The 23,972-nt window shown below is 41.7% G+C and overlaps 2 protein-coding genes across 12 annotated transcripts in view; both read left to right on the forward strand.

Annotated features, from left to right (window-relative positions):
* sipa1l1 (signal-induced proliferation-associated 1 like 1) overlaps positions 1 to 15,055 on the forward strand; it is a 97,321-nt gene extending 82,266 nt beyond the window's left edge. For all 11 annotated transcript variants that reach the window (XM_051071795.1, XM_051071792.1, XM_051071788.1 and 8 more), the window contains 12 exons: positions 207 to 494; positions 1,014 to 1,163; positions 1,839 to 1,972; positions 4,270 to 4,367; positions 4,634 to 5,121; positions 6,765 to 6,950; positions 7,658 to 7,826; positions 8,297 to 8,531; positions 8,688 to 8,858; positions 9,155 to 9,266; positions 9,506 to 9,584; positions 10,730 to 15,055. In XM_051071795.1, the coding sequence (XP_050927752.1) occupies positions 207 to 494; positions 1,014 to 1,163; positions 1,839 to 1,972; positions 4,270 to 4,367; positions 4,634 to 5,121; positions 6,765 to 6,950; positions 7,658 to 7,826; positions 8,297 to 8,531; positions 8,688 to 8,858; positions 9,155 to 9,266; positions 9,506 to 9,584; positions 10,730 to 10,873 (2,254 nt within the window). In that variant the 3' untranslated portion in view covers positions 10,874 to 15,055. The remainder of the gene's footprint in view (positions 1 to 206; positions 495 to 1,013; positions 1,164 to 1,838; positions 1,973 to 4,269; positions 4,368 to 4,633; positions 5,122 to 6,764; positions 6,951 to 7,657; positions 7,827 to 8,296; positions 8,532 to 8,687; positions 8,859 to 9,154; positions 9,267 to 9,505; positions 9,585 to 10,729) is intronic.
* Positions 15,056 to 22,152: 7,097 nt separating this feature from the next.
* Positions 22,153 to 23,972, forward strand: part of rgs6 (regulator of G protein signaling 6) — a 74,494-nt gene continuing 72,674 nt past the window's right edge. Inside the window, exon 1 of the mRNA XM_018690840.2 lies at positions 22,153 to 22,385. The gene's annotated coding sequence lies outside the window, so the exon portion shown is untranslated. The remainder of the gene's footprint in view (positions 22,386 to 23,972) is intronic.

Raw genomic sequence — 23,972 nt, forward strand, 5'->3', positions numbered from 1 at the left:
CCACTTGTTAGCCAACATATTACTTAAATTCTTTTGTACCAGAAGCTCAGTGGTTTGCACTCTAAAGAACAATCACATTATTTTCAGAGGCAGTAATATTTTAGACCTTTTTAAATCCTTGTGAGGAAGGAAAAACTGGGTGAGCCCTTGCCGCTGGAACAGTCAAACATAGACTCAAACTAGATGTCTTTCCTCCCTCTCTACAGAGGCTGTTCAGAGCTCTATCGAATGCCTGTGTCTGAATACAAAAGCAGCAGCAGCGATAGCGGCTCCTTTGAATACAAGTTCCCCTTCCGCAGCAACAACAACAAATGGCAGAGAACGTCCAGCAGCCCTCAGCAGTCACTTACTGCCTCGCCACAGCCACACACGCCCAACCGGGCCATCAGCCTGGGTAGCTCCGTGGGGAAGACCCTGTCAGCTGAGAGGCTGGAGAGGGGCGCAGTCATCCCACGCAGCGTCAGCAGTGATGGTCGACCCCTAGACACCAAAAGGTTATAACCTGTCGGCTTTTTAAATATGGATCTGTGGAAAATCACATTTATAACAGGGTGAGGGTGGGAAAGGTTTCCAAAAGAGAGTACAAACTGGAAAATATGGATTTTGAAGGCCAGAACTCTCAGCAGCTGCTGAAGTAATCATTGAGTCATACGTATTTTGCAAGTTTTCTTTTTTTCACATGAAATGATAAATATTTGCAGCTTCTTTTTTTCACCTCTAACACTCAGGTGAAATGATATGCTGCAAGCTAGTTCATCAACAAAGCACATGTGAGGGAGCTGTTGGGTTTGTAGCTGACACTTTTAAGTATTCATGAAAATGTTTCATCCAGACTGTGTGAACTAGGGCCACAAAGTAGCAATCAATGGAATTTCCTCTCAAGGAAAACTTAGAACATTTTTCCTTTGTAACCCCTTTGCTTTGTTTATTTCATGTTCCTTTAGTTCCTCCATTTCCATGTGCCTGTAAATCCTTACAGTTCCTGTGTATATGTGTGTTTGTATGTATACCAGGATGTCTCCTGGCAGTGAAAGCTACAGCCTGGCCTCCTCCCTGGCGCTGGGTCGTTCCCCTCACAATCGAAGCTCTCCGAGCAACCTGTCTTGTTCCAGTGACGCCTCTGGAAGCTCTGCTCACTGGAGACAGAAGTCCATGCCTGAGCAGTAAGGAAGAGAAGGGAGAGGGATTGTGTTTGTCTGTGGCTAGACTTGTTTCAGAGTTTTTGTTTATGCAAATTATGATGTGTGAAATGAATTTTCCCCAGTATCACAAAAAAGTTTGATGCTGCCTTGAGGCATTTATTTTGTGATTTCATTTTTCATTTTTTTTAGGTAATTATTAACCATGGAATATGCTGTCTGTTTTTTTTTTTTTAAACAGTCAACATAGCCATTGTTAATTTAGATTCAGGAGTTGATACATTGTGATGATTATATTGGTATTTGTGAGTTTTCATCTTCTGAAGAAGAACTGGACTTATCTTCTCAGACAATTTTCAGAGCTTTCTTTTATATTTAAGAAGCTGATTTATTCATTTCAACCCAGAGAGTTAAATTTACTTATTCATATTTTATTGCTTGCAGTGAAATGCTGAAATGTATTCATTTGACAGTTGTATCAGTGTACGACAGTGTAGGAGAGTGAGGTGATAGCATTTGTGTCTATGATAAATGTCTTTTTTTTTAAACGTCCACCCACTACAGCCTGTGGGAAAATCTATTATGTTTTAGACTCTGTCATTTCTGGTTTTGCATTTTTAATAAGTGGAAACACATTTTAAGTTGGTTTTAAAAACAAAGTATTCTTTCTGATTTTGTGCTTGTGTGGTTATTTACCAGGTTTGCAGGCAACCGCCATTCTCCAATGTCTGCAGAGAGACGAGAGGTGGTTGGAGAGGGCGGTTCCAGTGGAAAATCCACTCCCAATTGGTCAAGAATGGAGGAGGGGGGAGGAGCAGAACGAGGGTCAACAGGTGAATATATTTTGTGGTGAAATAGTAGAGTCAATACAGTAAACCTGGTGAGAGAGGAAGGTGCAGTGGCTTAAAATTGTAAGTAGATTCTAACTTCCTTCAGATATGTAAATATATTTGCTCATGCTGTTCTTATAAACATCAGTCTACAGTTCTTAAATATGGGAGGAATGTGAGGACACTTGGCTCTTGAATAGTGAAGGAGGGAGGGACAGCGCAGGGAAGAAATCATCCATATTTATCCATATTGCTAAAACCTTTGAGATGACAGGTATCCAGAAGAGTGTGTGTGTGGTGTTTGTGTGTGCCTTCTCATCTGCCAGTTACATTTTTTTGCAGCAGCTCCTTCTAGTGTTGAGATACCAACTCTTGACAGCATCCACACTGCCCCCCTCCCAATCTCTTCCCTCTACTCAGCTAGCTGTGAATTTTATTGCTTTCACAGAGAGGATCTTAATGTCCCTGCAAACAGGCAAAAAGGTGCGAAGATAATGAGACAAACAGAAATAAGAAAGAGAATTATTGAATGGAGGTAAAAAGGGAAGTGTTCAGACATTGATTTCAATCACAGGTCTTTTCATTTTCCCCTGTCACTTTTCTGTCTATTCTAAAAATGAGAGAAAGAGAAAGGGGGGAAATTCCTTTCCTTCCTGTCAACACAGTTGGCCAAACTCCTCTTTACGTGCCTTTCCTTCCCTCACTCTCTCTCTAGTCTGTTCGTCCGTCTTCACTGTCGTTAATGTTTGCCTCTCATTCATCTTTTTATGCTCCTGTACACTGGCTTTCATTTAATTATGAGTATTCTCCCATGCGCTGTTTTTTGGGAGTTTTCCTCTCGTTTTCCAGCTCGGTCTCTGAAAGCCACAAAGACTACATGCTCCTTTACCGCTCCTCTGATTCCCAGCAGGATGTTGCTTTGGTTGATTGTCGACCAGCCTACTTTCAGCCATGTCCTTAACCTGTTTCTGACCGCCACAATCACAGAGAATGGCTCTAGTCTTTCATTTTGTGGTTGTTTATAGCACTTATGTCTTTATTGGTCAGGGTGGAACAATGCATGCCGGGCCAGCTCAGCCTAAGTCAGCCAAGCGTCCAGCCCTACACAGTCCACTTTGCTGTTGCTGTGGTTTAGGGTTCTGTCCTTTCCTCTTCCTCCCATTTTTACCCCCTTGACCCGCTAGTCTTCAGCAATGATGATGTGGCTGTGCTTTGTCCAGAAATAGCACAAGTCATGCAGAGGGCAGAATACTCACTTTTGTTCTTTTTGTCTCTTAATTCCTGCAAACAAGACACAAACAAGACATTGCATTAAACCTTAATGGAGTCTATACAGGATTTTGCATTGGTGTAATTATTGCATTAAGATGCTGCAGTTCTTTTGATACCCTGCGGCAGGTTTATGGTTAATTCATGCATTGGGTGCTGAGATGAAAAAAAAAATGCCATCCTATAGTTGTACAGCAACTTTTAGCTACCCCAACAGTGTTTTTTAGCTCCACAAAGCCTTCAGGAGTACACACATTAACCCAAGGTGTTAGGAAATCATCCTTTTGTTTTGTCATGAAATTTCAGGCTTTTTATACCAAGACATCCCTGTTGACCAATCACATCTCACAGCTCTAAAGAAGCAAAACAATATATCACACACAAGTATGTAGTCTCATATAGTGCATAATATACGCACAGGCACTCAAACAACCAAACATGCATGCGTGCAACCATCTCTAATTAGTGCGGAGAGCCCTGTGGGCCGCTGTGCAGAGAAAACTATGCAGAGTAATGAATATTCTAAGTGAGATATGAGGGGGTTCACTACATTACTAGATTCAGCCCAGCAGATGTTATGATACCTCCCTTAGCTTTCTCTCTCATGGTGCTGTGGTCATTAGCTGCCTACTCTGTATGTCTTGTTGCATAACATCTAGACAATTACACAACAGTCCCATTTATACCCGGAGTTTTGCTTCAGGACACATACACACATTCTCTCACGTGGCACAGCTTGCCCTGAACAAACAAAGCCCGCAGACACTGTCTGGGGACAAATTTCTGTTTGATGTGTGATGACAAGTGATCTGGGTTTTTGTTCATGGACACGGCAGAGGCAGAATGAAAACAATGTCAGCGTTATGAGCCTCCTGGAAGCGTGCGTGCTGTAGTAGCAAAATACACATAAACGAGCAGAGCGCGGAACAACTTCTCTGTTGAATCATCAACAAGTCATCTGTTTGCACCGCAGGGTCTGTGCATGTGTTTGTCACCAAACCCAGCTGTGTCTGTTGGTCTATTTGTTGCAGAGGCCCCAGTCTCCAAGTCTGGTCAAGGCTACTCTGGAGCTCCCCGCATCCAGAGGCAAGAGCAGGTCATCCACTTGTCCCCGAAGAAGGGCAGCCAGGTCTGATTATACACCTGTCTCATACAATTTACTTCTACCATCATAACATCATAACCTCTCTCTTAATATTCTTGGGCAGAGATTATTTTTTAGATTTTTTTAAGGACTGCCGCATCTCTGTTAGCATACTGTTAGCATAGTTAATAATACTGTAGTCAGATGTTTTAAAGTAGTTTTATGATGTTGTGGTCACCAAAGGGAAAATTAATGTTTTCACTGACATGGAAACCTCCCTCATCTCTTCCACTTTCTGTTTGTTCTGGCAGTCGGACGGCCCTTACTCTGGTCACTCCAGCAGTAACACTCTGTCCAGCACAGCTTCCAGCGGGGGCCACAGTGACAGTGACAAATGGTATGAAATGGGAGCAGGTGGAGGCTCCAGTGGGGACCAGGGTGACACAGAGCCCAACGGCCTGGGAGGAGGAGGTTATCTCCAGGGGGCGTCGGCCGACAGCGGCATTGACACCAGCTCTTATGGAGCCCCTCACCACGCCCATCCACACTCTCATCATGGCAGCACCACCTCCCTGCTGGCACCCAGCGGCAGCAGAGAGAGCAGGGAGCGGTCAGCGTCTCCATGGCACAGCCCCACCGAGGGTGGCCGCAGGATGCTGGAGAGGTCGCCTGCTGCTGCAGAGTCTCCAGGACCTCCGGGAGAAAGGAGCCTAGACGGGACAGGTCGAAGCCCACCCACTCATCTCCTTGTTAGAGATAGCAGCACCTACAGCCTGAGTGATGCTGGATCACACTCAAGGTCTGTTGTTGTATACTTTGTGGTGAATTTTCAGTATTTGTGTGAGAAGGAGGAGGAGTTAGTTTATCTCTGCAAAACTTTGAGTTGCAGTATACAACTTTATCCTTTTAAGGGAGTGATTCCAAATCTGAGGGTGGGACCACCTAAGGAGTTGCAAGATAAATCTGAGGGGTTGTGATGTGATTAACAAGTTAACAAATTCTGCTATTTTTATTATTCCTTGGAAAATGCTGGATAGTTTATGTCCTCATAACTCTAAAAAACTATTCAGTGAAATGGTCTGAGAAGGAATTCAGTCCCACAGTGATGAGGTGTCACAGCCAGATGTTGTTTGCTGTTAAAGGTTACAAGCCAAAAAGATTGTGAACCAGTGCTTTTGTTTCTTGCAAACAAAAAAAGTTCAGTTCACATTCAGCGTTCCTTACCAAAACACACTGTGTGTTTTTATTAAGGCTTGACAAACACAAATTTAGCCAACTTCTGGCTCAAACACTCCTTACTCATGTTGAAGAACTGTTTACCCTCAAAGAAACATGATCTAGCATGAGACTTAATCAGCATCTGAAGCACATGGCAAACACAATCAATGTGCTGTTTTAAATAAATAAATAATTTGGGATGTTCAGTTTTTAGTGGGTCTTGTGCGCTGCTCACTTGGCTTTACTTCTTCCTTTTCCTTCTTTACTGCTTTCTGTCATATATTTGTTTACTTATTGCCTTGATAAGACAAGCAATCAACCACTAGCCTCACCCACACAGCCAACAGCAAACACCCTATAATACGCTGAAAAACATTTAAAGCCTGTTGCAGACAAACATGGTGAAATAGCCACAAGAGATCCTTCCATAAGCACAGGATAATAAATACTGTGCAAATTTAATTTCTCTGAATAGAAGTTGCATCATGCAGCTTCAGTTTTACAGTAATTTTTGTCATATGTCAGCTCAATATTAGTATCACGTCTGCAACATGTTTCCAATTCTCATTAACCAAACCAATATTTCTTCACTGAAGAAGAACACACATTAGACCACCTCCCTCTCAACAGTTCTTTCCTGGAAACCAAGCACAGGAGTAATTTTAACTCCCTCTTATCTTTCCACATTAGGCCTCAGGAACTGTGGAACACGTGTCCAGCTTTTTACAGCTGAACTGGTGTCTAGAGCTGAGTTTGAGCAAGTCTTAATTTGCCCTTTAAGATAGAGTTACAGTTCATGACCTGGACGTCATCTGTCCAGCATTTAGGATACATTTGTATTCTGTCATAGTGGTGGAAGGGGGAATGTGGCTTGACCGCAGGTGATACCTTGATATAGTTTTCCATCCATATTTCAATAAGGTATGTCCTCCCTGGGAATTCCTAGATGATAAGAATTTATTTTACTATATATTTTACCAAAAGTAATTCTTTAGGCGCAAAAAAAGATAAATTCTCTTCTTCAACCAATATAGAGATCCTGGCCAGCCATTTAAAAAAACTGTCACTGCCTTAAGATGGTTTTCAAAGTCAGGATTATGATAAAACTTGTACATATCTTACACCAGTGTCTAAACCTATTTTTTTGTGGTACCTTGCCATGATGAGTAACACTGCTCACTCTCCTCCCTCTGTTTCTTTCCTCTGTCCATCATCCTGCTCCAGGCACTCAGGCCACAGTTCCCCCAGAGAGGAGTCATCATCTTCAGCTACCTCTCCTTCATCCCAGTCCTCAGTTTCCCCTGGGCCCAAAAGCTTCTACCCCCGCCAAGGAGCTCAGTCCAAGTACCTGATTGGCTGGAGGAAGCCAGGCTCCACCATCAATTCTGTTGACTTTGGAGACACACGCAAGTAAGGATGGATGAAGAGAATAAAGACAGACACAATGCAGCAGGCTTTCAGTGTAGTTGCAAGTCTAATACTGGATTTGAAGTGTGTTCAACTACATAAATCATTTAAATCATATGCTATTAATTATGCCATTAGAGCAGCGACAGCAGGTACAACAGTATATGTACTTGTATAATATAATGCCATTTAATGATAATCACAATAACACTCAATCTATGCTACATTTTTTGAAGCTTGTAATGCTGCATTTATGAGACTGTGTACTTTCTAGTTTGCAGTGTTGTTATGTCAGACTGCAGTATGTTTTTCCCCTACATTTATAAATGTCTATTGGGGTGACAAAACAGGACACTACTATCTCTACAATGATAGTATTTACTGCAGGGCTCCTTTATAAGGCTGTACTTGATCTTGTTTCTTGTCCACCCACTGTTCTTTCCTGTTGATGTCTTTTGTGGTAATAGTATGCATACTACTTGATTACCCCCTTGTGGCTGAAGAGAGTATTACACTAAAGGACTAAATGCAGTAAACAAATGCAGTTGAATGAAAAACTCTGTTGTTGAAGCTGAATGACCACATATCTTTATTATCTCTCCACATTTTTAATCAATACAGGGACAAGACATTACACGGTGCAACACACATAATTTATCACATGATTTTACATTATTTAATCTTCTGGTTGTTTGTCTGTGTGTGTTTAGGAAGTCTCCAGGGGAGAGTGGAGTAGAGGTTGTTCCAACCCCTGCAGCCAGGCCCTCTCTGCGGGATATGCACTCGCCCCAGCCTCATGCTAAATCGACTATTGAGGAAGACGTGAAGAGGCACAGTGCCCCAGACAGTCCCCCACCACCCCGCAGACATAAGGAAAAGGTACTTCCGCAAGCAGTATTTGTCAGCATGAGCTGTTAATGGTGTTAATGGGTTTCTCCAGCTTTTACATTTCAGTAAATCTTTCTGGTGAGGAAAAGTGATAAACAGACAGAACTACAATCATTTAAATCTGGCTGGGAAGACCTGATACATTGATTAAAAATAGCATCATTATACTTCCTGACACAATACTCTGAAGATCTTGTGTGTCTTCCCTCAGCTTTGTGTAATTCACCTTACTGTTATTAGTGGATACTGTGTAAGCAAATATCAAAGTAACAAAGAAAAGTAATAATTGACAACTTTGTTTGTAACCAATGTCCAGATGTAGCTTTGATATTTCCCACACCCACAAGCACTACTGATACTCCTGGCCTCTGTGTTCATCCACACAATGCATTGTTTCTGTTGTGTTTTAGTAATATTACAATAACAATTCCTCACCACTTCCACCTGCAATTCCTATGCAGCATGGCCAGAAATCACCACCAGGCCAGCCTCTCAGCCGCCGTCGCTCACTCCATCGTACCCTGTCAGATGAGAGCATCTATCGTGGACAGCGCCTTCCCTCCCTGAGCGACTCTGTGGCTGAACCGGCACTCAGCACTGACGTTCTCTTCAGCTGCTCTACCCTCCCACGCTCACCCACCACCCGCGGTGTGCCCCTTCGACGGCCTTCCTACAAGCTAGGTGTCAAACTCCATGGTAAGAAACTGGAGGGTGGTGGGGAGGTATAAATAAACTGAAAGGTTATGTGATAGATCTGATTTGGCTGAAGCTCTAGATGTGCATCTGCTGCCCCCTTTTGATTGGAAATACATGAAGGTATTTCCACAACTTAATTCATTTCTGTTTTTAAAGGTGACCTCTCGGCATCTGACACATCACTGGTAGATTTGGTGGAGCGTCACCGTGGACCTCTCCCTCAGGAGCTGATGCCCCTCCCCTCTTCAGATAGGGACAGTCCTCTAGAGTGGACACACTTGGTGGATGTGGCCAGTACCTTTGAGAGTGAGAGAAACACACACTACGGTATTACCATCTCCTACTAATTACACCTAACTTTCTTTTTATGCAGTTTTTATGTGGTTAATCTCCTTTTACTTTCTCTTTTACTTCTGTACATTATGACTGTGAAATCAATGTAAACATAAAATTAGCTTTAAGGCTATGCTAGCCCTATCATAGCACTTGTTATTATAGACTTTTATCATTTGAGTGTTTGTATGTTATTTATTAATTCTGGATTTGTCTTCAACTCCTGCTTTATTCCCCATGTTTGTAATGTTGTCATGTTTCCACCTTTGTCCATTTCTCTCTTCCTCCAGTTCAGAGAAGTTATGTGTTTGGGGATTCAAACCACCGAAGCAGTGGGGCCTCCAGTCCACAACAGCCCCACATAGAGTTGCAGCCTGTTCCACTGTCACGGCCATCATCTAGGTAACATCTACCCTATTAGTACCTGAAAATATGTAATCATATGATTACAGGCTTAGCAGTGAGAACAGAGAAGGCTAAGATGCTTCCTCACAAGAAATACACCAGAAACACATTAAGAGGCCTTTTGATTTTGCAGCCAATCTACAGTCAGTAAAAGTGAGCCTGCTACCAACTAAACTGTAAAACTAATCATAGTTAGTCATTGTTAGTAATTGGCTTTGTCTCTTTCCTTTCCACAGTGAGGGTCACATAGGGCTGGAGAGGAAGGTGACTAAACTGGAGGCCATGGTGAAGATGCTCCAGGAGGACCTGAAGAAGGTGGGAGAGAAAACACAAACATAACACACATGCATACTATAGACACATGTTCAGTACATACTCACACAGGTATGCACAGAGTTAATTTCCATGCAGTGAATAAAAACATTTGGCTGCACTCTACTCTACAGTATGTTGTGCTAAAAGATAAGTTTCTGGTCCCCCCCTTTTTTGTTCAAGTGCCAGTGGGGATGAAAAATGAAAGGCTTTGGCTGATTTGCATACAGTGGAACAGGAAACTCAGGGTGTAAATAAATATTTTGTCTTCAATAAAAAATACATAGTCAGCAGTTGAGTGCTGCCACTGTTGTTTGCTTCTCCTCAGCTGGTTATCGCTGTTAACTGCTGACTCAGTATTGTTTTTTAGCAGGGGGACAGTTTAACTTTGCTCTTGTATTCATTTAAACTAATGGACTCCAGTGTCCTCACACCATTATACCACCTGGCTTCTGCTGGTGACTGGAGCGATCCATATTGACGCCAAATCCTAAGCATAAAATTAGCATGAGGTAGCATGAGGTTGAGTCGCTAGTTGCAGACTTTGCAACCTTTCTCTTAAATAGTCTGGCCTCCTCTCAGTGAAGAGTTCTCACTCACACAATGGCTGCAGTCTGGTAGTTATTAATTTCTTATTCAGTCTTGATTAAACTTCTAGCCTCCTGGAAAATGCTCAGAAATGAGGAGCTAGATTTTTTATTCTTAAAGTAACAGTAGCTGAATTTGACACCAGGAAAACTAATATGCCTCTCTCACACCTCCCTCAACCACCCTCAAGCCAGTAGCAATCACCCTGCAGCTGCACAAAGCAACTCTCTCCAGTTTTCAAATATTTCTTGAAATTGCCTCAATATTTATATTCATGGACCCAACTAAGGATTTGTTTTTGTTGTGCTTTTGGCGGTTTCAAAATGTCAACTGATAAAATCTGCCCACAAATCCCTTAAGTTCTATCTAGTTGTGACTCACTGTCTGCAGGCCTGAGTTGTTTATGTAAACACCAAACACACAGAGTATTGTTTTTCAGATTAACCTTTAGTCTTCAGCAAATGTTTTCCTTACATTGTTCCAGCAAAACATTTGTTTCAATGCATTTTTCTCCCACGTTAACTGCTAAATAATTGGTTCAATTTATTCATCTTTCTTAGGAGCGTGAAGAAAAGGTGCGGCTTCAAACTCAGATCAAAAGGCTCTGGGAGGACAACCAGAGACTGCAGGAGGAGTCCCAGACCTCTGCTGCCAAGCTCAAGAAGTTCACAGAGTGGGTCTTCAACACCATCGACATGAACTGACACACTCCTGCACATTTCAGCTCTCTCTCCTCTCTCACACACACACACACACACACACACACACAACTAAATACATCAGCATACATAGTCTGGAAGGAGACGCAGAGGGAGGGTCGACACAGACAAGAAATTTGTGCACAGGAAAAGTGGAGTCTTGTTGTTAAGAGTCATTTAACCTGATGCTGAACTCTCTCCTACTATCTTCCATTGGCTTCAAACATCAAGGGACATTACTGCCAAACAGTCTCAGTCTCAACAGACCAACTGTTAAACTTCTCAGGATGAGACTCAAGAAAAATGGGTGTTGTTTATCAGATTATGAAGGACTGGCCTCTGCTCTCCTACGGGACCATGAGAGCGTTGCTGAATTGACCTTTCTCTCATCTCGCTGTGCCAAAATCTTTTTTGTGAAATTGCCAACAAAGAGAAAGCTCTCCTCCTCCCTCCTCTTTCTGAAGAAGTCACCTCCTTCAGTTATTCCAGAAGTAAACCTAAACAATCTCTCACCATGTCATATTCTCCCAGTGGACATGCCTCTCTTTTTAAGACAACTTACAATATATATCTGGCCTTTTTTGTTTCCTCATTGTTCCTTTTTTTCGGACTACCTTTTTCAAAGGTGACCTAAGTGTTTTGTGCCAAATCAAACCCACCACAGCAGAGGGTAGCAGAGACATCCAGGTGACTTGTAAGAGGAAGTCTCTGAAATGCCACACAAAGTCAGACAGGTACGCGACAAATCTGCCAGCCCGCATGATAAATCTAAAGCCAGAAGACCATTGGAAACAGGTCCTTTCCATCACATGTAAATGGAGATTAAATAAGTTTAGCAGCCTGTGTTTCCTCTCCTCAGAGCTTAAACCTCTGAACAGTTTGTCCGTCAGCCACCGACATGGAGGCAGGTCGGTCTGCCTCTGCACTGGAGGAAAATCTGGATTTGTACAGTCACCTTTTTTTTTCATTTCTTATCCTCTGTGTCACTCAGATCTGGATTATACAACATTCTGCCTGTCTCAACAGCACAAACCAACACCTGACAGAGGAGTATATTTAAAAGCCATCGGCAAGTGGTGCCATAAAACAAGACTGATATCCAGAGTGCTTTGCTCCATCCCAGTTGTATGTGTCTTAAAAGCAATAGGAAGAAGTCAGGACTCCTGTCTTTTGCTCACAAAAATGGAGTGTTTTGCTCTTGGAAAGTGTTTGATGTGGGAAAAGATGTATTAAAGGTCATTCTCGTAAGACACCAGTCTCTGCTGCACAAGAACTTCTATCTTTTCTCAACTGAACGTCATGCTTTTTGGGAAAAAGGAAAGAGAGGACTCCACTCATCATCCCACTGTCTGGAATACAGAGAGCCAGCTGATGATAAAATGACAGAGACATTTTTGGGAGGGAAAATAAAGGGTTTTTGTCTCCCAGGTTAATTTATTTCCTTGTATTATAATTCCAATAAATAAGTTGTTCTATTCGTACAGTACAACTGACATCAGTGTTTAGTTCCTCAAGAAAAAGGTCACTAGCTATATTATTTAAATGGCTTTCTTTCTTAATTCTGGCTAAAGCCTGACTATATGCTTTTTATTCTGTATTATGTTGTATTTTGTGGTGCCCAAGCCTGCTGTCGTGTTGCTTACAGTGCCCTCTAGTGATGACCAGTGGAAAATGTCATGATTATTAAATGTGCCGCCAGTCACTCTGTATTTTTCCAAAGCCTCTTCAGCAGTCAGTCAGACATCAACTGGGAGGCCACACAAACACACAGGACAGGAAGAATAATCAGAAGCCAGCTCTGAAGGACAATCAAAGGTTGATTTTTGATAAAGGGAGCAGACCTTAGGTGTACTTGTGTGTATGTATGTAGGTGTGTGTGTGTGTGTGTGTGTGTGTGTTGTCTGTGCTTAGATTTGAACGTCTGTAGTTTTCCTCAGGTTCAGTGTTTGATGGGAATGTGAGGATCTTTTAAGAAAGTAATTCAACAAAAATTACTTATATGGCCATATTAAAATACCCATAGTCAGATGGAACTACAGTTCCTGCTGTAGTAGTGACAGTGTGTATATGTGTGTGTTGTCAGTGTGTGAATGTACATCAGTCTAATCCAGCTGTGCCTACAGTCACTTATTTTGGTCATTTACTCCCAGGCAGAGCAGGGACGTGCCTTTGAAACAGCACCTGGGGAACAGATAAAAGGGAATGGCTCTTCTTCTTCTTCATCCTGAAAAGTAAACACACCTGGTAACACACACGCACACACACACACTCTAAATGCTTATCATTTTTAATCAATGTCATCCTCACAGTTGTAGACTCGGCCTCGTAAATGTTTGTCCGGGGGAATATTTTGCGAGGCTTCGGCATTCCTCTTGTTCAGATGAATATTTTCACTGAACACAAACAGACCAGGCAGCCTCCTGATACAAGAGTGTGTGTGTATGAAGTGTAGGGAGAGTGTTTGTGTGAGTGTGCCTTTGCATTCAGCTACATGCAGTATATTATTCAGACCAGCTGGCCGCTGTTATAAGAGTGTATTGGAAGAACATTTTCCCCAAATCACAAAGCTACTTAAAACACAAGCAGAAACCACAAAGCTACTTCCTCAGCCAGGTGTCGAACATGAACACAAGAGTGTTGGGTTTATTTCAGGTCACCAAGTTGAGCATGTATGTTGAACCTGTTGTTCACAGTAGTGGTGTAAGCCTTAATTCCCTGTCCTCTACCATAAAAGCCCTTTTTAATGGAAAAAAAAACATTCCCAGTTTTTGAATCTCTTTAAGTAAATTTGCATCTTAAATTGATGCAATTAAAGCCCTGCAGAGAATAGCACAAAACGGCACTTGGTCTGAATGTAAAGAGAATATAAACAAGCCTAAAGAAATGTGATGTTTACTATAACTGACATTCAGCTCTGCAGTTTTGCAGGAAGATGAGTGGACTCTCAGCGAAAGGATGTAGAAGTGTTGGTTCTGTTTTAAGAATCTCTCATTAGTCAGTGGACGGTGACTGCACCAGTGAACAGTCAATAGTATTTGCTTGGTGAGGTGATTTTGGTTGTTTTAACAGTTTCACAAGTTGGCCAGTCTCAAAGTGGAGTCTAGTAGTCATCCAATAATGTGAAATCCATAGCATATTCACAAAAGATAAGTCATATTGGCAAAAATATTCCCGATCCATAAAGTTTTGACTGTAAATTGTTTGCCATGAACACTGGTTTCCTGTCCAGAACTATTTCAATGCTTAAATGATGACTATTAGGTAATGTTTCGTATTTTATTGTACATGGAAAGTGCTCTAGTTTTTTTTTTTTTTTTTTTTTTGTATTTCAAATGAAGTATGGCCAAATGACAAACTGTGCAGTGCAGATGTTTAACTCGCATCTTGAAAAGTGTGCATCAAGTTGGATGTTAGATACAGTTGTCAACCTTATACAAAGACGTAAACACACGCACCGGTCCAGTTCTTTTGTTGTGAATGAGTTAATTTTACATTGCAAATAGTTTTTTTTTCTTTCCTCAGCTTTGTTTTTGTTGCTTTTAAGAAGGATATGGAAAATGTGAATGTGCAGATGTTCAAATGTTCCATTTTGTATTATCTTATTTTTGAGATCCTTTGCACAATGTTTTATATAAAGGATTGTGTTTACAGGTTTTGGATATAAGAAGGGTGAATTTGATCCATTCCTGTGCAATCGTGTCTAGATGTTGCTCTATAGTTTTCTTGCCAGTGCAGTTCCTGACAAACAAGAGGAAGGTGCTTGACTTTATTCACTTCAAAAAAAGAAAAAAAAATTGAACCCTCCTTTTCTTTAGGCATCACTGATCAGACAAGAGCAGGCTGGATGTTGTTTGTACTGTAGGGACGCTGGTTTTCAGTCGAGCACAGCTTGCGAGGTCAGTGATTGCATCAGGGGAGGAAGGTTACACAAAGCTCAGACTCACGGCGTACGCTGCCTTGTCGTGATTCGTTTTGTTCCCTCCTGTTGGAAGAACAAGCTAAGAAATGTGATCAGCTCTGACTGGAGATAAAGGTGAACACAATTTCAAGAGGATCGTAAGTTTCGCAGAATTACAAATACTGTTTACATCCCAGATCCATTGTCTTTGTAAAATGTAAAGGTATGAAAAAGACATTTGCAGTGATCACAGTAAGTTTCTGAAATAAATAAATAAATGCTCAATCGAACTTGTGGTGCTGTTGACTTGTTTCTGTGCTGTAATGCATTTTCCTTTTAACTGTCCTGATCTCATACTTACTTTCTTAACAGCCTCCAACGTATTCTGTCACGTTTTCCTCACCGTCTATCTCATACTTAAGAGCAGGGGAAGTGGATTTGCTTCACTCTCTCCTGCAGAGCTTCTGTCTGATTGTATCTTGCAGTGACTAACCAGAGATTGAGGAGAGGGGTAGAGGTCTGGGATTTGGACTCTAGCCCCCTCAGGCTCCTATTGTTCTCCTATCACGCTGATTCACCTGATTGCACTTTGACTGCTCTCACAGCCAGAGCCAGAAACCACCTCGCCTGTGCTTTCTTATACACTCATTACGCAGTAGTGGGTCACCACTGCTGAAAGAGATGATAGGAAATGATAGTAACATAATTCAACTGCTTTTCTGCACCTGTTTTACTAAAGATTTCCATGGTTGTGAGAATAACTTTGGTTTCTTTAGATGATAAAGGTGGTGATAAAGAAATATGTCAATTTTAAACTATTCTCAGACAGTGTTGACTAAACAATTATTTTATCTTCCTCAGCTAAGTTTTCCCTGTTGTCACTGAAACTTAGATATTTAGAAATTTCCTTTTTCCGAGCACTTGATGAAGGACCTCTCATCCATGTTGGCTTAAAAGTTGACATTGAAAGTTTGGAAACAGCAGCAGTTGATAAGAAACAATCGCACCACAAGTTCCACTCTAGCTGCTCTAGAACTTTTTTATACTTTAATTTAACTGGTTAAGACCTAAATTCTGCTCACCTGATTGTGAGGAGATCTGAGAGGTTGTAAACTGAACACACCTTTGTCTGATTATATGCAAATGATGAAGACAAGATTATGTCTTAGACGAGAAGAAATAAAGATTTATCCATCTTTAAATTAAATTTTACTTTCCTTTTTGCAGTGAGAAAAGCAACATCACTTCTTGATTATAGAGAAGGAAAGACTGATATTCCCTCTGATGGTATCAAACAAGAAGGACTAGCATCACTGTTTATTGTTCCTTTTTTCCTGGAAAAAAGAAGAGACGGCTTAATGAGGTATGAGACTCGTACATATACATCCTATTACTTGCTTAATTTCACATTCCAACTAAAATTAGCCTTTTTGATGTTCAAGTGCTTTAAGAAGTGTATTTGTTACCAGAATAAACATCTGACTACTTTCTATATATATACAACAAATGGTGCAGCTGAGAGAACTATAGACAGATTTGTTGGTCTGTCACCTCTGCTGCTGTGGACTGACCTGTGCTTGTTTCAGTCTGTCCACCTGCAGCTGTGTTTGGGGGCTGTTTGAGGCCAGTGCAGCAGCGACTGCAGCGGCAGTACAGAGGAGGAGAGGTGTAATGCGGAGGAGGCCACAGATTAGTCATCTTTGGCACAGGTGGAAAATGTGGGGGCTGAATCACCTGGGGTTCCTTTCAAGGATTTGCTACACAGAGAAGTATACAAGGCCTAAATTGAAGTCTGATCAGGGAGCGCTGCAGCCTGCTGTGTTTTTGTGCCTTCATTTGCAAAGAACTACATGTGTACCTTTGGGTTTTAATGAGACTATCATTCAGCTTCTCAAGGATTCAGGGAGATGCAGTTTTTTTTTTAAAAAAAGCTTGTGACTACATGTGAGAGCTGCACAGTGCAACCAGTGGTATTCTGGTGGCCAATTAAACCCCCCACTAGAGGGATTTGTTTATGAAGATAGTGACAAATTGAAATTAGACCAGTTAAGATAAATGAGAAGTAACTTAGCCATCTCCTGCATCTCACTTTCTGACAAATAATTGGTAGGTTCAGATAGTTTTTGAGCACTCGGTGGCAGCACAGCAAGCTGTAAACAAAACAGCTCTCTACCTCTTTATCAAGTTGATGTGTTCAATGTGTCAAATATTCATAGTCCTTTTAGCTCAGTTTTCATCTCCGCTAACCCCTGGCTCTTAAGCTGCTAAGTGGTCTGCTATGTTCCAGTTGGTTGCTAGCTGTGTATGTCTCCTGTTTAGTGCTGGGAAAGTAGTGTATAGTAAATTAATCTGAGTTTTATCACAAAAATTGGCCTTCCACTGTAGGAAAATAACAATGGTCAGAGTGGTCAGAGTGAACCAGTCAGTAGAGTTATGGGCTTGAAAACCAAATCCAGTGAGCTTAAAGACATTAAAACACTCCAGAGAACCCAAGGGAGCCATTTATTACTCTGAGCAACACCTTTTATTTTACACATCAGTCAGTTTTTACACTGTTGTTTGATATTGTTCCAACCTTAGCATTAACTGTAGATCCCAGTTAATATGACATACAACAGATTTATTTAACACATTTATATCAGGCTACAAACTCTTTTCTGTTCATACGAAACAGTCAACTTTTATTCTAACTTGGCTGCATCTCCATTTCATCTCTCTTGCCATGTGACCGGAACAGAAGAATGAAACGTCTCTGTTCTCCAGCAGCATGTGTCCATCTCTTGACTTTTTCTTTCTCTTGTGTCATGTACAGACCCTTGGTGCTTTTATCCCACACACTCCAGGCAGCCCACACAACGCCTCTCTGTGTGGCTCTCAGCTCTTATCGAGCACTCAAGAAGACAGACAGAGAAAGTAGAGGTGTTTTGTTCTTCAGAGGCAGAGCTTTGTTGTTTGCCGTCATCGGAGATGCAAACAGTCCCTCCGTGCTTCTAAGGCGGTCTAGTCGATTTACACAATACCTGTCAGACTGTGTCACTGTCTGTTATGGCTGTGTGTGTTCAGCAGATTGTCCTGGTGAGACACACACAGCTAGACATCCACATCTCCATTATTTCTATTTTTGATCTCCGTTTTTATAAGATGTGAAGTATCATGAGAAGCTTTAATTAGCCTGTTGACGAAGACTTGGACTGCCCCGTGAAAAAGAGATTCACAAACTCAAAACAAGAATCATTCCAAATCCTTTGTGTAGGCGCACACCTGTCAGCTTTTATCTTGATAAAATACTTTAATTTGGTTAAAAAATGGCTTAAGTGGAGGATGAAATCATCCAAAACTCATGTTAGCCACCTGTGTTCACCCACATGACATGCAGGAAGGATTTCCTTGGGGCAGACCAAGAACACACCGAGGGATTATATGTGTCCCATCTGGCCTGGAAATGCCTTGGGATCCCCCATGAGGAGCTGGAGGAAGAAGGAGGGTGTTAGAGATACCCAGACCAGGATAAGCAACAGAAAATATGGATGGATCAACTCTTATGTTTTTATCTTTGTAAATGTTTTCAGGCTGTGCTGGGGGCTTTGTGAGAGTCAGGTCTGTGTCAAACTTGTGCCGAATTGTTCGGAGGCAGAGCCACTGGGCTGAGCTCAGATTTCTGTTGTTATGGTAGAGACTTGGTCCAGTGGCACACTATTTTGAATTATATCACAGGTGATGCTTGATTTAGTTATTCATTTATTTTAAACCAAGTTCTGCAAAGCATAAAGACACTACAACAGCTGGCACCTCTCAGCTCACCATAACCTTTATGCAATATTGACAGCTGCTAGTAATACCGCCTATGAAATTGCAGGTATCTAAACAGATGTGGTGTAGAAATGTTGTGCTTTGCAATGAGGTTAACTTAAGAGAAAATATCATAAGATCAGAATTAAATTAGAGTCCACTTTTTTTTTACACCCCACTTATGTTAAAATGCTAACAGTATATAAATAAGTTCTGTACATTAGCTGTATGTGGGACTTTCTTAAAGGTTTTTATTTCACTTGTGGTGTTTTTTTTTACTGCACCTTCTCAAAATACACACACTTTGTACTCCATATAGTTTTATACAGTACTTTATACAGCTTTTGCCCTTAGCTGGTGCAAAGTGTACCAGCATGCAGAACTAGTCCCCAGACAGGTTTTAGGGTTAAGTTTAGAATGAGGATTAGGTTTTAGCTCAGTGAGGGTCCTCTCAGTGTCCAGATGTGCAGACATATGTGTGTGAAAATACATGTTAAGACATGAAGCAATAAAAGAGCACTAAATGTGGGGCAACCCCCACCCAACCACTTTACTAACACACACACACACACACACACACAGACACACACACACACACACATCCCGGTGGGATCTTCTCTTCCTGTTTACTGTTGCTCAATAATTCAGTTGGTCCAGAGTGGAGGCTATAGTTTTCCATCTGTGTGTGTATGTGTGTGTGTGTGTGTGTGTGTGTGTGTGTATGTGCATGAATGTCAATCTGTCAGGCCAGAGTGGTCCATTAGTATCAATGTTGTTTTTGACGACAGTTAGCTGGTAAGTGCATGTATTGATTTGTGAGCTCACTGACGTCCATTTTTCCATTTGCTCCCTAAACAGCAGATGAAAGTGAGAAAGCAAAAAAGAGAGAAACAACTGGCTTTTGAAGTGTGCTGCCACTTCACTCTCTGCCCCAGTAATATTCTATTGAATTAGGCCAGCAAATATTTTTAGTCTCCACCACCAGCAGTGAGAATATGCTGCCTGAATCACTGTAAACGTGCCATGTTAACATGCTAACGTGAGATCTGGTTACATGCACGAACACACGCGTATAGTGAACAAGTGTTACTGTTCCTGACTACAGTAAGCACCCAGTTTCCTCCCTTAGTCCATCATTGCATCAGATACTTTGATGTGCCTCAGTGCTCGGCCAAAAGTCCCCATCAGCTAAGAGTTTATCTGCAGCTCTGTCTGTTAAAGCTGTTAGACCTGCATGTGTCTGAGACAAGAAATTAAGGGAGATTACACTGAGAGAGAAAGAGGAGAAGGGGGTGAGTGTGGGGAAGGTTTGGAGAGGAAAGAAACAATGAGTTGAGGAGAATTTAATGGCTTTATTGCACCAGGATACGAGTGTACAGATCATTTGCCATTCAGTGGATGTTATAAAGCGTAAGGCTTTGTCTGAGCAATGTTTAAGTGCCTTCCTCTATGCATTTGAGAACCACAAAGTATAGAAGCTGGAAAGAGTGAGAAATATGTTTTTTAATCCTGTTATCACAGGATCATGAATTAGTTATCTCTATTATCTGAGGATAACAATGTTGTTGGTTGATGTTGTTATCTCAAGAAAACCATCTTTCTTTTTCCTGAGCTAATTGAATGATTAACGCTTTATCTTGAGAACACAGCTTTGTTGTCCAGAGATGATTAACTCTAACTAAATGAATGCACTTGTGCTTCATTATGATTTCAACCCAAGTCAGTGACTGAAACACGAGAAACTTAATACCAGGCTGAAAAGCAGTACTTTGTTTCAGAAGCTCTTTTATGCCTGTAACCACACCCAACAGTGACGTCATGGGGTCCTGGAGTGCACTTATACATCACTGCAGCAAGGTGAGAATTTAAACCACTAGAGGTCAGCAACAACAAGATTTCATCAAGGTGTTAAGTTACTCTAAACTCTGTGCTGACAGAGCGTGCAAGCGTTCACTACCTTCTTTTGCATGAATAAATTCTCCTGCCAACCTAAGGTGTTGCATTAGGTATTGTTCAGTTTCAGTCATGAGAGACAGCACAAGTTAATGTGAAAGCAAAAGTTTTATTTAGTAAAGACTTTGGTTTTTATCTGTCAGATATGTAGGGATAAAGCCCCATAAATAGTAGCCATGTTGAGATCCCACCTAGGGAGTCTTTAGCTAGGATAATCAATGGATAATGGGAAAGTCTGCAAACATATCCCAGTGAAATCACAGGATAATAGCCAAGAGGTGGAGCTCCAGTGTGCGTGTACTAAAAAGAGTGCTTGGCAAACATTATTCAGAAGGTAGATTCACACTAAATGGAAAAATATAACTCTGTTATCAGCAGTGATCAATTCTCCAAACATATGACCTGATGAGCTCAAAGTTTGAGTCTTTAATCCATCTTAAAATGTTCCAGCATGAGCTGTAGCACTCTAAAGATGCTGTAAACATACAAAAGAAATTGTGCATTAGCTCAGCGTTGCTCTTTATTCATACAACTGTGAACACCTGTGAAAATAACCAGCAACACAATCCTGAATATTCATTCATTTTTCACCACTGTGCACTAGGAAAATATGAGCAAGACATCTTCCCATCCATCCATCATTACTATCAGTTGGTATTTGTTATGTTGTAGCTAAACCTGGGATCTTTTGGATGCCAGATAGATGAGATTTCATATTAAAATTCTGTATTAACTGTGACCCTGACAAAGGCTGCCTGCTAACACAAAATAAATACAGAGACACCTACAGTGTTTGCCTCAGGGCTGCTACATAAATCAGACACTGGGATTTAAAAATAAATCATTATTCTCACCTGCAGGAGGAAGCACCAGTAGGTTTCAACCCCTAAATATCCTCAGGCAAGGACGAAAACATGATGTAACAATAGAATTACCTCATTTTCTGTCAGCTCGGTCCTTGTGTGAGCTAACAGAGTTTTGTATGTTAAAAATCACACAAAAAGAAAGAAAAACGTCATAATTATACTCTGACAGAAAGGAGCACAGTGACAGAGGTCATATAAAACACTCGAACACATTCAAGCTCTAAACACTTGTTGTTATAGTGGTGGCTTGATTGGTTTATGATTGGAGGGTTGTCAGATTAATCAGCTGGACAGCAGAAGAAAAAAATATGTGGTAAACAGGCCAGCAGCTCACAGACTGAAGCAGTTCACTACAATGCTATTCATTTAATATTAACTTGTCTTGTAGAAATGTCATGAGATGTAGTGAGTATAGTTTCTCAGTAAAGATGACTCTATATTCATAACATTCATGTTTAGATGAGTAGTGTGTGTCATGTAGGTTAAACATGGTTGGACTTTAAGGACTATAAAGACCAGTTAGATGTTGATGGTTAGTGTGTGTGTTGGTCTCTCACACACTAGCGGAGACACACACATATTTTCCTTTGTTGTTTGTGTTTTCATTTGTTCTTCATATGCTGTATGGACACTGCTCTATGTTTTAAAAGTTTTTGTGGCTTTTCTTATATGATCCAAGACACAGTGGATAAAGGGTGTCATATGTTTGAATTGTAGTGCATCATACAATATCAACCAGGCGTCAGCATCATTGACTAAACCTCTGGACCTGAACAACCACACTCTCTCAAACCAGGAACAACTGTATGTTAGTGGGAGAGAGAGCAGCAGCTGCTTCTGATCCCACAGCCTTTTCTCTCTCCTCTCAGTCTCTCTACAGCTGTTCCACCTCTCTCTCTCTCTCTCTCTCTCTCTCTCTCTCTCTCTCACTCCGAGTGTGCAGCGCTTTGGTGGGTCGGTGGAGCCGCTTTTTGGCTTCGGAGCTCCAAGCAAGAGAGAAGCCGGCACTGAGGTAAGGAGAAGGGATAGAAGGGCGAAGAAGATGTGATGAAAGAGAGCGCTGATACATGAATGAATGAACAGACTTAGAGAGTAGCCTTAAGAAAATATATGAAAGAAGACTGGATTTCTGTTGCGCTGCGCGCTTTAACGCGCTCCATAATGTTGATAGTCACTGCTGCGATGTTAATCTGAAAGTGATGGACTGCTGTGCTGGATGGGATTTTGGATGTTGTTACAGTGCAGGTGCTCGCGCGCGCGCGCGCGTGTTTGTGCGCGCACTAGAAAGATGATGTTAATCCCACCTGTGATTCAAGGGAGCGGGCACTTGCTGGTTAGTGAAGTGACACTCGAAGGACACGAGCGCACGTTTGGACTGAATGTATGTTTGCTGTAGACGAGAGACACACTGAGGTGTGGTGTGTGCACTTCATTGGCTCAGTGCACAGTATATCTATACACGGGTGTTTGGTGAAAATGTACGTGCTGCAAAAGTGTCTGTGTGTGTGTGTGTGTGTGTGTGTGTGCGCGTGTGTCAGAGCGAGTCTAAATTAGGCTGCAGCGCTGCTGGCTCTGTGCGTTTGGGGAGAGAAGCGGTCCTGTGAGGATAGGGAGACCACAGACAGCTGTCGAAGGGAGTCAGATCTATGTGGATGTTATGTAGATGTGTAACTCCACCATCCATCAAACCTAAACTCTCCAAACTCACGTTATGTTGGAGATTTGAGCTCCATCCTGGCAATGACCATCACATCCAGATGTTTTCTTACGGGTTTAAATTTGACTGGACAGTAACCTGTGGCCTGGTTGTATTGAATGTATGGGCTGTCTTGTCTTGTCCTGTCTGATTAGACTTTAGACACCATAGTTTGGGTGGGGACCCTCAGTTCCAATTAAGGTAAATCTCAGTGCTCCAGCATACAGGGCAATGATATTTAGTGTATATTGAATATCATGCCTCCAACTTTGTGGTAACAGTTTGGTGAAGGGAACTTACTGATTCATCATGACAATGCCCTCATGCAAACATAGAAAGCAACATCTATGAAGGAGGGATTTCCCTTTTCCCTCTGTAAGAACTTGACTGGCCTGCACAAAAACCCTGACTTCAGCCCCATCCAGCACGTCTGGGACGAACTGGAACACCAACTGCGAGTTAAGCCTTCACCCAACACCAGCAGTCGACCTCATTAAAGCTCTTGTGGCTGAAGATCGAATCCCTGCAGCCCCTGCAGGTTCCAAAACCTTTCCACAAGAGTCCAGGCTGTCATAGAAGTAACAGTAACAGTAACATATTAGTGTAATGTAATGCATCCACATACTTTGTTACTACATGCTTTTGGCCATACATCTTTAATATATAATTACTCATACAAAATCTGAGCCCAATAACTGGTGTCACACACACACTTTTGGATTGTATGTATTTGGTTATTCCCTTTTTTTTGGAACAGAGTCTTTATCATTTTACCACTGTGTGCATAAAAATGGCCGGCTGCTGAATTGATGGTGTCCTTTATATTACAGCTGTCCTACAGTGTAAAACACCCAGACATCCTCATCCAGTCTCGCCTGGAGCGCAGAGGATGGATGGTGAAGG

Source organism: Lates calcarifer, linkage group LG7_1 (assembly GCF_001640805.2).
Source record: "Lates calcarifer isolate ASB-BC8 linkage group LG7_1, TLL_Latcal_v3, whole genome shotgun sequence".
In the NCBI taxonomy this organism is placed as follows: Eukaryota; Metazoa; Chordata; class Actinopteri; family Centropomidae; genus Lates; species Lates calcarifer.